This window comes from Microtus ochrogaster, chromosome 1, assembly GCF_000317375.1.
Source record: "Microtus ochrogaster isolate Prairie Vole_2 chromosome 1, MicOch1.0, whole genome shotgun sequence".
NCBI lineage: Eukaryota > Metazoa > Chordata > Mammalia > Rodentia > Cricetidae > Microtus > Microtus ochrogaster.
In genome coordinates, this window is record NC_022009.1 from 39,415,853 (window position 1) to 39,431,287 (window position 15,435).

Here is a 15,435-nt window from a genome sequence, read left to right on the forward strand (position 1 = left end):
AAAAAAAAAGAAAAGCTGACTAGTAACATGCCAAGCAAAGGCTAAGCATTCCTAAGTAAGAATAGGTCTCTGTGTATTTGTTTGGGAGCTTGGTGGTGCGCCCCTAAAGAGTTTTAAAAAGCTACCAACTACAGCCTCTACTCAGTTCCTGTTTCCAGGTTACTGCCCTAAGTTCCTGCCTTGGCTCCCCTCAATGAAATGATGACATCAGGACATGTAAGGCAAAAAAAAAACAAAAAAAAAAAACTAAAAACAGACAACAACAACAAAAAACTTTCCTCCTTAAACTTCTTTGGATCACTGTTTTATCATAGCAATAAAAAGCCAAATTAGGACAGAAATTTGTACCAGGAGTGGAGTATTCATGTGACAGACCTGATGGTGTTTTGGAGACTATTGTGGAAGAATCTAGGAACTCTGGCCTGGAAAAGTCATTGACTATTCAGTGATTGACGAGATGTGACATTCAGAAAGAGAACTGAGAGAAATGCATGTGAGGTTTCAGAGAAAAACGAAGTACCAGGGCCATTTGTGTGACAACACTGGAAGTGAAGCCTTTGTGCTGGTTGCTGTTGTTTTTGTCTACTTGGCATTGCTATGGTTATTTGGGAGGAGAGGTCCTCAGTTGAGGAAATGTCTCCATCATATTAGGGCAACCAATGGGACAACGGGAAGCTAGGGATGAGAAATTGGCTGTGATTCAGAAGAGATGGACAGGATTGACTGGCAAGATTGGGAGCATGGGAGTGGGGAAGAGGGGAGGGTAGCAGGAGAAGAGGAGGGAAGAGGGAGAGGAGAGAGGAGAACTTGAGGAAATGGGATGGTCGAGATGGAGGAAGGACAGAGATGAGAGCAAGGAAAAGCATATCTTGATTGAGGGAGCAATTATAGGGTTAGTAGAAACCTGGCTCTAGAGAAATTCCCAGGAATCCCCAGGATGACCCCACCTAGGACCCTGGACAATAGAGGAGAGGGGGCCTGATCTTGCCTTGCCCTGTAGTCAGACTGATGACTATCTAAATAACACCATAGAGCCTTCATCTAGCAACTGATGGAGGCAGAGACAGAGACCCACATCAGAGCACTGGACTGAGCTCCCAAAGTCCAGTTGAAGAGTGGAAGGAATGAGGATATGAGCAAGGAGGTCAAGACCATAATTGGGTTCATCAACTGAAACAATTTGCCTGAGCTAATGGAAGTTCACCAACTCCAACCAGACTGGGAAGGAACAAGCGTAGGACCAAACTAGTTCCTCTGAATGTGGTTGACAGTTGCATGGCTGGGGCAGACTGAGGGGCCACTTGCAGTGGCACCAGGATTTATCCCTACTGCATGCACTGGCTTTCTGGGATCCTATTCTCTTTACATGTATACTTTGCTCAGCTTAGATATAGTAGGGAGGGCCTTGGACCTTTCCACAAGCCAATGTGCCTTACCCTCTCTGAGGATTAGATGGCGGTGGGGTGGGAGGGTGTGTAAAGGGAATGGGAGGAGGGGAGGGAGTGGGAACTTGGATTGGTATTTTTTTAAAAAATCTAATAAATTATTTTTTAAAAAGAAGAGGCCAGCAGCACTGAGGTGGAATCTTCTGGAATATTTCCTCCGGGGAGCACAGAGGGACTGTGGGCTAGAGAAGGCCACGGCTGCATCTCATTCTGGCAGAGGAGCTTGGTCGTGTGTAAGAGTCTCCCATATGTTGCTAGTGTTGATAGTATGAGGGTTTCAGGCCTGAGGAGATGGGGAGCATAAGAAACCTGGCACAGTGAGAGACTAGGAGAGGCCACTGGTGAAGGTGCAGTCTCATTGGCTGTGGAAACTCCAGGATTGAAGGGGACATAGAGGCTGAGGCCTGGTGTCCCCCAGGAGGCCCTTGGTGAAGGTGTAGCCGGCGAAGACCCCGACGTACTGTAGATCCCAGGACTGTGGAAAGACTACCAAGGATAGTAGCTGTGGCGTGGCGCCAGCCTGAGCCTGTGAGATGACCTGTGTGTTGTGAATGGCAAAGCCTGAGAGGTGGAGTTGCTTAGCCCTTTGGGACCTAGAAGACTGTTTGTATCCTGCTAGCAAAAACTTGGTGAAGGTCTGTGACTAGAGCTTCCGAGGTGGTGACATCTGCAGCAGGGTTTGCCTGAGAGCTAGAAAAGGCAGCTAGCTGGTGGTGGAGTGACCTCAGTCTGGGCAGGAAAGGCTCCTGATGTCACAGGAGGGTAGGGAGGGGTGGTGGTTAACGAGGTCGTCAGCTGAGAGTGATGGAGAGGGAGGATGGCGCTGAGAGTGACTTAGGAAGGGGTAGGAAGGAAGTGGGAGGAGGATGGACAGTGGGATTGTGAAAGGCCAGTCACCACCCTGAGCCTAAGTACAGCTCAGAGGTGAGAGAATCCCAAGTAAAGTGAGGTCATCAATGAGTGCATGGTCTTTGGCCATTTCCGGAAGCTGAGACTCAAGCATGGAGTTAGTTGGTTTTGCCCAGGGATAAGAGCAAAAGAGCTGGGATGGAACTGACCATGGACATTCACTGAGCAAGAGAAACCTGACGGAAGATGGGGAAGCATAACCAGAACCCTCTATGGGCTGTGCATCCTGGTGGGGCTGCAGTGTTGTTGGAATTGCATACAAATGGAATGAGCTGGAATGCAGGAGGGCAGCTGCATGCTCTGCGGGTCTCAGCCACTCAGCTCCCCTCCAGCTGGAGCACGAAGGCTGTGAGACCTGGAGGGGCAGCGGCTGTTGTATGACGGTGGTGTCTGCGGGTGACCAAAGGAATATTCAAAGTTCCTACAAGTTCCCCTCAACTTGAATTGCTCGCTCACTGGTGCTCATTGGCATCGGCTGGCAGCGAAGAGACCTCTTTTCCCTCTCTCACAGTGAGGCACACTGCCAGCTCCAGGCTACTCACCATTCCTCTCAAAATTCCCTCTGACATGACTGTCAGCAAGAACATGAATCCTGTTTGCGGATCAAGATGACACGTTACAGTGTTAGCCCACGCCTGGGCACCAGTGATGGCTGCAGAACAGTGGCATGTCCTGTGTATGTGGAATGGGCTCTTGAAGTTGGAGACCTCCTCTACCTTCATCTTTCACTTCTATGACTGTGCTTTGCACACAGTTGGTGCTCAATGGATGCTGGCCCTGACGACTTGTACGAAGACATCTCCCTCACAGAGGATGGGTCCCTCTTGGAAAAAGCATGGTGAGCTGCCTTCACGGGAGCAGAGCTGACTGCTGCACAAAGGTGGCCTTTGACACGACTTCAATTCCCATAGCTCCTTTCAGGAAAGAGACCCAGAGACTTGCCCTGCACGCTTCCTTCCCAGCCATGCACCAAGGTGATGAAGGCTTAGCAGATACCTTTGGGAGCCACCGAGTCATCAGGATTCCAGCAAACAGCACTGGAAGGATGGCTCTGACCTTTCTCATGAGCATGCTCCCAGGTTGCTCTTCCAGAATCTCCAAGGCCCTCCAAGTCCCTCCCTACCCCGTCGTTGAAGAACACTCAACATAACATTCTCATCTGCTGTTTTATTGAACTGATCTACAAAGGAACAGAACTCTACTACAACCCAGGTAGTACAGGTCTGAGAAAATCAGAATTCAGGGCCTCCAGCTCTACCCTCCATGTGGTGCCTTCCTTTGTGGTCCTTCAAGGACATCAGGTCTGGAGCTCCCCCACACAGATGCTTAAGCTACATGTCCGTCTTCCTATCTTTGCAGGAGGCCCCCTTCAGTAGCCACTCTCATGCCAGAGATTAGAGGCCACTGCTCCAGCCACAGTCATGAGAAAATGAAGGTCAGATTCACCGCCCCAACCCCAGCCTTCCTGTGAGCATCATAGGCCAGTCACTAGCCTATGCTTTGGCCACTTTCCAGTCTTCTAAAGTCTCAACTCTTTCTCGGAAACGGATCAGGCGCTAATAGGGTTCATCACTTTCCCCATGAAGAGAAGATTGTGGCCGGCCCCCTCCAGGATTAACATTATGAAGGGTCTATTGAAGTGGAGGGAAGAAATGAGCGGCTTGGGGATGGACCGGAAGCTGGAGATGTCTTCTTCTTCTGCTCCATCCTCATTCACGGTCAGTTCCGACCTGTGCACTGCCTTTGGAGACCAAGGTTCAGAGTGTTGAGGGAGCAGGAGCTCTGCCAAGCCCACCCTCAGCAAGTGTCACCCTGACTCTAGATCTGCACCGGGTCCAGGATGCCCAGGATCCACACCTAGCACTGTCCCCACTAGAGGTAGCTGCATGATGTTGCAGAATGGAGGCTCACTGCTGCATCCCCGAGAGTTCCAGAACACTGTGCCTTGTTTTTCACTCAGTTGGCACCACCCCCCACCTCTGGCTTCACACTGTGGCTGTTTTCCTCCCTCTGCTCCTGGCCAAGAGGCAACCTGGCTTTCTGGGGAGCAGCACGCTTATAGCCTCAACTGTTTGTACTCCTGCGCTGCTCCTATGCCGAGTACACAGCCTTGCCTTCCAGAAGGATCGCTCTCTTATTGTTTGCCCCATCTCGAGCCACTGAGAGTCCTGGAATTTCCACCCCTGAAATGAATCTTTCCCGGCCTCTCTTTCCACTCCCACCCTTTCCTCTGAAGCCCACTTCTGCTGTCACTCACTGCCTTGTTTCTCTGGTGGCCTGCAGTGCTCCCCTTCCACTGGCTCAGATTCCATCCAGTCTTTCCTGCCACAGCCCCTGATGGCCCTCATACTACATGTGACCTGCGTGTAACCTGAAGGCCAGGCCATTGAGTCACTGTGCCCCCAGCATCTGCTCTTTGGGTATCCCCTACAACCTTGCCAACCAGTAACTTGGCAACCCCTCTCTGTTCCAGGAAAAGCCCCCTTGTGTGGCTTGACTCCCCCCTCCCCCCATTCTGCCGTACTCTAACTTCCTAACTTCTTGCAGTGCGGTGTGGGTGGACACCGGATGGACACAAATTATTTTTTGTGTGACACCGCGCTCTTGTATTCACAGGGGGCCTTCATGTCACCAGGGGCATGACGGTCCCTTGATGCATATTCACACCCAGCATCCTGGCTGTCTCCACAGCAGGTAGTGTGCTTGAGAACACAACTTTTTATTTCCCCAGAACAGCCATCTCTGAGGGACAGCCAGGTCCAGGACACCGCTGGAGCCGTCACTCACCACATCACCCATTGCCTTCACAGAACACTGGGTGCTCATGGGTCCCTAAGCGAGTTAGGAAAGGGAAACCATAGGAACCATTAAGCATCGGGTGTTAACCTACCGTGGTGACACTCATGGGTGTCTTTTTCACAGTGATTCCCGTGAGGTCCATGTGTTCATAGATCAATTTAAGTTTGCTGGTAGCATACTTGAAATTCTCCATATGAAGAGCAACGGGAATGGAGAATTTGGGGAAAAACAGCTGCATCCTGCTGCTCGGGAAGATGAAAGAAGAAAACAGAGTTGAAGTCATGCCACCTAATAACGCACCCGCGCTTGCGGACTCCCTGAACAAGCAAGAGCAGCTCTGGGCTGCATGTCTGCAAACAGGCCAGTTGCACCAGCGATTCCTTGAGGCAATTTCCTTCCATCCTCTTACAATGCTGGGAGGGGGTCAGAGGGCTTGCTCAGGATATAAGCTGTGGGATCAAAGGGGATGTGAGTTTGTCTAAAGCTGCAGGAGGTACAGCTTTAAGCAAGCATTGGTGGAACAAGGCTTGTTAACCACACCCATCTATTTTCTTCAAACGAAGGGAATGACCGACACCAGCTCACCTGATAGGCTGGCGTAGATGCTGTTTAATAACCTGGTGGTCTCTGTGCTAGTCTGTGGGCCAGCCATCTCTCAAATCCTGGACATTGATTAGGCCCCCCCTAATTCTCAATTTTATCTCTCAGTGGAAAGAACCCATCTGTATGAAAGAGGCCCCATGTACTTTGCATCCTCGACCAATAGAATCCATCCTAATTCTTATCACAAATGTTTACTTCCTTAGGCCCTTGCCCTTGTCCTGAGCACTGTTTATCAGCCAATAGAATTCATTCTTATTGTAAGGTCACAAGTGCTTTACTACTTTGCTGTGATAACTGTCATATGCAAACCTTTCCCTGAAGTTTTACTGTGTTTAACCACGAGGTCAAACTCTGAAAGTTTCCACCCAGTGCCTGCTGAAGTGGTGTTGACCTGAGCTTCCTTCTTCACCTCCTGGGTTCTCCTTGCCAGCTGTTGCCACCTGTGGGGCTTGCAAGGGCTGGGGCACAATGTCACAGTGTTCCTAAAAGCTATAGTCCTTGAGCTACAGTACATCACTTCTTAAAGAGGCTGTGATTGCCCTGGTCCAGTTGAAATAAAAAGATTCTGTCTATTTGTGCTTTACCTTAGCCTAGGTTCCTTTCCTCCTCCTGCCTGCCCAGTCTTGGATTTCAAAGGCCCAAGGGCAGACTGAGTGCCACGCTTTCTTGTTTGTGTATCAAAAGGACACCAGATGATGTTATATGTTCACACATCAGATCATGAGACCAAAAGAGTCTCACCTCAGGTCCTAGAGAGTGCCTGCCAGGGACTGGGGGAGGAGAAATGGGAGGTGCTGCTTGGCTCAAGCAGGATGGATATTTCTGGATTTCCATCATGCTTTCCTGGACCTGGAGGGAGGTGTTCACACGGCACAACGCAAGCATCGTGTACTTGCAATTGCTAAGTGAAGGCTTCCTAAGTGTTTCTGCCATACATACAAAATGGGGCCCGAGTGGGGCAATGGCTGGGCTCAGTAGCTGAGTAAGGGCAACAATTCACTATGCCTATCATGGTGCCCACCTTAAATACACACTGTGTTTCCTTGCTGCTTATGTTAGGGAGAATAAAGTAAGAAACAAACATTTTTTTTTTTAAATCTCACACTCAAAAGGACATTTTGTACCCAGCAGCCATATGAAGGCTGTGTGCCACAGACCCACAGATGACCACGTGCCAAAACCATACCTTCCTGGCTTTTGTTTCTGAAGCACAGGGATGCTAGTCTATCTCCCTCCACTTTGGCTCCCAGGCATTGGCCCAATGGAGCTGCATAATAGCTCCAGAGGCCTCATGGCTGGACAGCATCAGTGATCTGCGAGTCTCCTAGCTGTTTCCACAGGGGGACACTGAGGGTGGGAGATGTCCTGTCAGGGTGAAGGCAACCTTAAACTCCATGCAGCTCTTCCCTGTCCTGCCAGACAGGTGTTAAATGTGATGAAATCTCAGTCCTTTAGGTGATGCCTATGACCCATCGTCTACAGCTCAACCAGTTCTAACACTCAGTGGCCATAGAGCAACAACTGGGGACAATTTGGTTGTTCCGTCTAGGCACGGAGACATTTCTGACTTCTGGTAGGAACTGGCTATGAATACTTCTAAGCAAACCTTGATTCTCAGAAGTCTAGCCCACAGAAGAAGACAGAACAGTTGTACAGACGGGACAAGGCAGGCAAGACAGAAGTGTCTTATGGTGGGGAGCTGGGGGATCCATCCAAAAGGAGCAAGACTTGCCTGGACCAGGGCTTCTCAATCTTTAATGTACACAGTCTGCTGGAACCTTCAGGATTTGGGGTGTACCTGAGAGCTCAAATATCCAGAAGCAAGAGACATTGGTCACAGGCTAGACTTTGGATAGCAAAAGCATTACTTTATAGCATCAGTTCTCAACCTGTGGGTCGTTACCCCTTGGAGGGGTCGAATAATCCTTTCACAGGGACTGCCTAAGACCTTCAAAAAACACAGATCTTTATATTATGATTTATAACAGCAGCAAAATTGCAGGTATTAAGTGGCAGTGAAAAGAAATGTTGTGGTTGGGGCCACTACAACATGAGGAACTGGATTAAAGGGTCATAGCATTAGGAAGGCCGAGAATCAGTGTTTAAATGTTCAGTTATTCTGTGTTTTGTGTTTTTTTTTCTCTGTTCTTTCTTAGAGACACAAGCAAACGAACATCAGAACAGGGCAGAGAAGGGCTAGTGACGAGATAGTCACATTTTTCCCTCTGGGCAAGGCCAGTGGGGTCATTAACAGGTTACCCACTCACTAGTGGCACTGCAGGAAACATCCAGACAAGGGTTTCCCGGCACTGTGGTCTGTTCATGGCCTTCTTAGTGACACAGTGCTCCTTCTACTCTGTGTGCATACATGTGTGGAGGTAAATGGGGACAATAGTAGTGCTGTGCCTCTTTTTCTCAAGTAGGTCTCTCATCAGTCTGGAGCTCACTGTGTTGGTTAGTTTTCTTTCTGTTTTTGTCAGCTGGACACTGAGAAAGGTCATCTGGGAAGAGGACCCTCGATTGAGACTGAGAAAATGACTCCATCAGATTGACCTGGCACGAAGATCTCAAACTTTTTTGTATATGGGTTTTGGGGGTTCAACTCTGGTTCTCATACTTAAAAGGTAAACCCTTTACCAACTGAAGCATCTTCCCACCTCTCCTCTTCTTTATAACTTACAGGGCTTCAAAGCACAGTTGACAACTGTAAATCTCTCGCAGGAAGATGCAGCAGGCTAATACCATGGTGATGGGTGGTGATGATGGTGATGGTGGTGATGGTTGTGATGATGGTGATGGTTGTGATTATGGTGATGGTGGTGATGATGGTGATGATGGTGATAATGGTGATGATGATGGTGATGATGGTGATGGGGGTAATTGTGGTGATGATATGATGATGGTGATGGTGATGATGGTGATGGTGGTGATGATGGTGATGGTGGTGATGATGGTGATGGTGGTGATGGTGGTGATGGTGATAATGATTATAATGATGGTGATGGTAGTGATTTTGGTTTGTGCATTTTTCTCATCTTTGAAAGGTAAGGTTGACTGAATCCTGTCTGATAATATGTGAGACCATGTCTCAGATCCCATGTCATGCCCCAAAGACTAGAAAGGTCTCCACCTCTCACCCAGAGCTAAGGCAATGGTGGAAAAGGTCTTGCAGCCCTGGGGGAGGTGACAATAGCTGGGTTCTCACCTCCGTGGTAAGGGCCGAGTCCACGTGTCAAAGCTCTCCTTCATCAGCGCTTTCTCACAGTCCTCAAATCTCCCCTCATCCGGGAGAATGAAGACTCCTGAGATGTTGCAGGTATAGGGCATCTGGAGCACATGGCTGTGCAGGTGGGTGAAATGCTGCAAGTGGAACCAGCCTACCCGCTGCATCATGGGTACCATGGTCTGGACCCCCTCGCCCACCGAGAAGTACCTCATTTCTGTGAGCTTCGGGTTAAAGCGATATTTCCATTTTCCTGACAAGAGAGTGCACAGGAATCAGAAGGGCCGTCAATATCCAGGACACATCCCTTGTCCATCAGGGAGGCCCTAAGACTGACGCATGCCAGGCAAACCACACAGGCACATGTGAGAGATCCTTGTCTACACAGATCTTATGAGGTAAGAGAATATAAACACCACAATTGACGAGGAAGCCAATGAGCTGGCAGGGATATTGGCTAAGGAGAGAAATGAGAGATAGTTGCATATCCACGTAACTCCCTAGAATGTGACACTGGTTAAAGACTTAACAGTGCATGGGACAAGCCATAGAACAGCCAGCGGAGGAACATTCTCAAGAGGAAACAGTGACCTGCAACAACCCAGTGGTGGGAAGGCCTTGTTTCAGGGACAGGGAAGAAGTGTAGCTGGAATGAGAAGGGAAGAGATAGAGTTGTAGGTGAGGCCAGAGAAGGTGGGAGTCAACCAGCTCCTGGATCACCTGCAGAGGGCATAGGCCTGTGCACATCAGCGAGGCACTGTAAGCAAAGCCCTGTGTACGGTCCTTCACACAGCAGTTGCTCAGAAATTGCTAGCCATCTGTTTCCATAGCACAGTGCCAGTCTACCAAGGCAGAAGGCGTTCTTCCCCTGGTGTCTGTAGAAACAGTGAGAATACAGTCCCATGGGCTTAGAGCCAAGAAGTTTTACAGCTCGGCCTCTTGGGAGCTGCTTTTCCAGCTTCTTTTCCTATAACTGAGGTTTTGGCCAGGACTTGGATGGTCAGCTCTTCAGTGCCAGGCTGAGTCCGACAGTGCTCTGGATACACAGAACTCGGAGCTCCACCTGGGGCCGGAGACCTCTGGGGAAGACTAGGAAGCTGGCTTTCTTGCCTTTAATCCTGACTGAATAGGACAAAGGTGGGCGTTTTTACAGAAGAACCTACCCTTCCCCACAAAGCAGTCCATGATCTCAGGAAAAATAATAGGAAAGCGTGAGAGTTCCTAATAGAACGGAGGGGTGAACTCAGAAGCTAGCTCTTCTTTTTAGCATCTCCAAGCTGCCCACTCTCTGGGGTTCTAAGCCCTTAGTTCCCAAACCTGCACCTGTCAAAGTCCAGACCCCATCCTGCCAACCGCCTGCCACTGCCATCCAAACTCCCGAGAAGCAGCTCAGATTCCATGTACCAAACAAAAGCTTGTTTTTCTCCACAGCCACCTCCTTAGAATAGGGATAGGAAGGGAGCCCAGATAAAAGATAAGATACCCAGTTACATCTAAATTTTGGAGGTACAACCATTGTTTAAAAATCTGTGACATTTTGTGGTTTTGCTTTCTTCTTAAAGTTGGCAATCTCTCCTGGGAGCTTGTCACGAAAGACTTCCTGGAAACCCAAGCTGAGCCCTGAAGGAGAGCCCACCGCTGAGGAAGAAGAGAGGAGGAAGGAGCAAAGCCATTCATGCTCGTGTTGGAGGAGGCATCAGCCAGGCTGACAGCACCAGGGTCGTGTAGCTCAGGTAGGGCTGAAGTTTTAAGTAACTCTGGTGCTTTGGGGGAAGGGTAGGGTAGGGAGGATAACAGAGATGGATGGGAGAAAGGGCAGGGGATGGGAGAGAGAGCCCTGGGGGAGACAAGTTGAAGACAGACTCATTTAGAAGTCATTGCTGCTGGATACAGGGACACACACTTGGAGTCTCAGGATGTGGGAGGCCGAGGCAGTTGGATGGTAAGAAATAGAGAGGAAAAATGCAGACACACTCATAGTAACTTTGGTAAGAGTTAATGTAGCTTCGCAAGCTGAACAAGAATAGTGCCATGGTTGGGGCAGTGGTCAGATTTAGCAGGTGGTGTGGGGAGAAAAGAGGCCTGGGGCGAGGAAGCATCAAGGTCCTTGCTTGGGCTGGAATCAGAGCAATTTACAGAGCCTTGAAGAGAAGGCCTCTTGGAGAAGGGGACTTCCTGGATGGAGGAACTACTTCCGTTCAGAACATGCCAAGCCCAGACTGCTCCATTTGGTGGAGATGACCAGGGGGCTGTCAGGATGGGGATCTGACATGAAGTTGGGAGTGTTCAGTGCACAGGAAGGTTGCAGGCAGCTTACATGGCCCAGCTCGCTGGAGGGAAGAACCTAGACTGGAAGAAGCCGGAAGGGAGGGAACACCATGATTTGTCAGCATTGTGATGATTTCCCGGAGAGAGAAATACACTAAGGCCCGGCAGAGGAGCTGAAGGTCCTGCTGACTTTGGGGAAGTGTCCAGCTGGATGGCCAGCAGAAGAGCCACTGGAAGCCAGGCCAGACAGGTGTGGAAGGACACGGTACCTTTCTGTGTGGAGGGTTGAAGGCGGCTTGTTGAAACAGTCTGAGACATGGCAATATAACCCTCCCCTAACTCAGGCTTGTGTGAGGTAGAATGGAAGGCACATTGGTGTACCCATGAGTGGCAGGGCTGACCTTCTGAGGTGTGGGCTAGGCGGTCACACAGGACTCCACGGGTGGCCTCATGCTCTGCTGCCACCACTGGAATGTGACCTTAGAGCATAGGGCCCCTCGTCTCATTTGTCACTGAGTCCTAAGAGTAATGTAGCTAGTCCTGGATTGAGATGCCTTGTCCTGAAACTTAGCAAGGAGGGAGTGGGGACTGTATCTATAAAAGGAGCTTCAAGTTCTAGAAGGGAGAGGTAAAGGATGGAAGAAAGGAGCAGGGTGAGAAGAAGTGAGCACAGGAGAGGCCAGGCAAGCAGTTCAGGAAGAGAAGAGGGAGTATTTGTCTGGGGAAAAAATGGCTGACTTTCCAAAAACTAGAAGAGATTTAGATGATTCTGACCTCCCTGGACTCTAAGTGAAATATTGCTCAAGACCTTTCTCAAAGAACTAAAGAAGTAAAGGACTAGATAATACTAAAGAGAGAGAGAGAGAGACAGAGAGAGAGAGAGACACACAGAGAGAGAGACAGAGAGACAGAGACAGAGAGACAGAGACAGACAGAGAGAAGATTAGAGAGAGGACTCAATAGGGAAGTATTCAGAGGTGGGCAAGAGCAGGAAGCTGTCTCAAGCCAAAGGAACAGAGGACTTCTGGAAAGATCTAGAGGAGCAGAGGAACTTTCGAGCCATCAAAGGGCTGCCAAGCCTCCATCCGAGGCTCACTGACCTTTAAAGAAGTTGTAATTGGCCAGCAACAAGTTAGATAGTGGCTTCAGGTCCCTCAGCAGCCTCTTCACTTTCCCGCGAGTCCTATCACGAATGGCCGAGTTTATCTGCTTTTGGGCTAACTCGTAGTCCCCTAAGGAGATGAGGATGACGTCGCTGTTGTAGGCGCGCTGGGCTTGCATGAGGAACCTCATTTCTGGTTGTACTCTCTTGTCCATAAACAGCAAACTGCCAGTGTGGATCCCACACTTCTCGGCAGGCATCAGGGCATCCAGATGCTCCCCATAGTGCAAGGGCGCTTGAGTGTCCAGGTCTTTGGTGACTCTGAACCCCAGATCCCTCAGGACCAGATGGCGGACTTTTGGCTTATCCTGGAAGGCCAGCAGCGTGAGGGGCATACTAATACTGAGCGGAGAAAAGAGTACATTTTTGCCTCCTTCTGTCCCTGACAGTTGTCTGTACAGACTCAAGGCAAATTTTTGGTTGTTGAAGAAGGGGCGTGGTGCCCTGGGAATCCCTGGTGTTGGTGATACTTTCTGATTCAGTGACGTTGGTGGTGTCTCTTGGTCACAGGAATGGGGAACCAGCCCAGCTACCAGCAGCCAGAGGGACAAAATGGAGTGTGCCATCCTAGACAAAGAAAGCAGTAGAGTTACTCAGTTTGACCCTGTGACCTAACAAGACACAGAGTCTTCCTGCTGCTTGTCAGGGGCCTTCAGTTGCCTTTGGTTGGGGAGGGGCTAGGACTTCTAAGGGACTGGTAAGATCTTGGGCACAGTCAAGCTTGAGAATCTGACAAGCCAGAGCCTGGCTCAGTCAACTTCTGCCCCTCCCAACAGAGGCCCCCATGTACACAGAGGTCAGAACACCTGCCCACGGACTATGCCAGGCCTGCTGTGAAAACAGAATAGGAGGAAGCCGATAGATATCGAATCAAACTTTAGACCTCAGCACATCTGCTCTGACCGCTCCCTATGGGAGCATTGGAGTTGAGCTCTGACCTCCTATTGTCTGCACAGATGTTCTCAATATGTGCGTAACACCAAGTCAAGTCAAGCTTTCCATTTGCTCACCTGAAACCTCTGTGCTAGCTGCTGCCCAGGTGTCTGCTTTTGCCCTTCTCTGCCCTGCAAGTCCCTGAGGCCTTGGGACTGGTCTCCACTTCTTCTGTGCCCTCTGGCTTGTTCTGGAGTTTGCCAGGAGAAGGGAGGCTGGCAGATCTACATTCCCTTGTTGGCACAGTGCCACCCTCTGGCATCCTTCTGCCACCTGAGAGAGTCCTTCTTCAGCTCTTCCCATGTTTTCTGCCCCTTTGACTCGGGCAGTTTCTTGCTCTTACTCACCCTGTGGCCCAGCTCAGGGTGCCTCCTTCTTGAATTCTCACCCTGACTCTTTCAAGCCCCTCTCACTAACCTGCTCAGTACAGTCTCATCCTTTGAGTCACGGGGAGGGCTCTGAGCAATATGCCATTTAATCCTAGAACCCTGCAAAACCTCGGGCCCCGGGAGGTCAGGTGGCCTCCTAGGGTCCACAGCCAGCTAGTGGCAGAGTCAGGTTTCTAAGTCAGTCTGCGTCTCTAACAACGAAGCTTTGCTTTATCTTCCACTGCCCCCCCATTCAGAATTGGTGTCCCTCTGTAATAAGACCCTCTGAAAACTAGCCCCCCAGACCCTGTGATATGCTGCCCTGCAAGGCTGGGGTATTCTTGGAGCTGATCCCAACAGTGGTTTCTGATCATGCAGGGACAGACTAGGAGCTCTGGGGCCCAGACCTCAGGCCAGAGGAAAGTCAGTTTTACTTACAAGACATAGAGTATGAGTCTGATGTACCCGCAGCTGCCTTGGACAGAGGAGTGAAGGGAGAGCAAACATTACTTACCAGTCCAGGCAGATATGGTCACACAGCAAGGTCAGCATGTACCCTCCCCAGGCAACCATTCCAGCCTCCGTGCTGTGCTCACTGGTGTATGGGGAACCTGGAGGCACAGAGACTGCCGAGCCAGCCTGCTGTGGAAAGGGCTTATGCACTAGGTCAGGCAAGAAGCAAGAAGAGGGACACCCTGGGATATCTTCTCTCCCATCCCATCCAACAGTCTGTTCTTTCATCCATTCAGCCAGCCAGTCACCCATCCATCCTTCTGTCCACTTACATCTGGAGCATCTGCTTATATATTGTCATGGCCGGGCATTGAGAAGGGATTAGAGAAAAACATACTAGATCACTCTTTCCAGTAAGCTAGGCATCATTAAGGAGCAAGTGTCCTGCTATGTCCACCCTCAAACACTTCTGGGACTGTGGTAAGGGTGTGTGAACACCTCTGGATTGTGGTCAACTCTTGGCCAGCGGTTTCTGGTTGTTGCTCTCTTAGCCAAAGAATTGACAGTTGGCACACACGGGTGTGCAAAGACACACAGGTATGCAAAGTAACACAATAATTTTATCTGTAGAGAAGCCAATGTACAAACTCCAGAGGGGTACACAGTTAAGTATGGCAGTGGGCCACAGGAGTAAGGGTACTTACTCAAGGCCCCAAGCTTGTAGTCTGAAATCTCTTTCTGTGGAGTCTAAAGGAGGGTGGGGATGATTACTCAGTGGTGTAGTCTGGGCGGTTTTTTATTTTGACTGATGGATTAAGTCAAGCATTCATTTTTTTTCCTACTGCTCATGTTTCTTCCCATATGCATATGATTTTAAATGCATGCCCAATTATGCACATAGGTAAGATGATAAATAGGGTACAAGTTCACTTGAAGGACAGTCTGCCTTACTGCAGATGTATCCAAAACAAGTTCAAGCCAGATCAGCTTTTCTATTCTCCCTACCTCAGTGCACTGGGAATGTAGAAGGGCAGAGAAACATCTGCTATTGTTGAGAGATGGTATGTGTAACTCATGGCAGATGGGGTTCTGAGGTTGAAAGGTGCATTGCTTGGAGCAATGTGTGTGTGTATGTGTGTGTGTGTATGTGTGTGTAGTATGTGCAGGCTAGGCTGCTAAGTGGAGACAGACAGACAGACAGACAGATAGATAAATAGATAGGTGATAGATGATAGACAGATGATAGATAGACAGACAGAGATGATAGATAGA

The 15,435-nt window shown here is 49.6% G+C and overlaps 1 protein-coding gene across 1 annotated transcript; it reads right to left on the reverse strand.

The window, feature by feature from the left end:
• Positions 1 to 3,504: 3,504 nt before the first annotated feature.
• Positions 3,505 to 12,975, reverse strand: LOC101989317 (alpha-1-antitrypsin-like). The gene is made up of 5 exons (XM_013353892.1): positions 12,348 to 12,975; positions 8,962 to 9,232; positions 7,226 to 7,232; positions 5,245 to 5,385; positions 3,505 to 4,095 (listed from the first exon to the last, which is right to left on the reverse strand). Exons 1-5 carry the CDS (start codon positions 12,973 to 12,975, stop codon positions 3,904 to 3,906), a joined length of 1,239 nt encoding a protein of 412 aa, XP_013209346.1. The 3' UTR covers positions 3,505 to 3,903.
• Between the last annotated feature and the right edge of the window lie 2,460 nt (positions 12,976 to 15,435).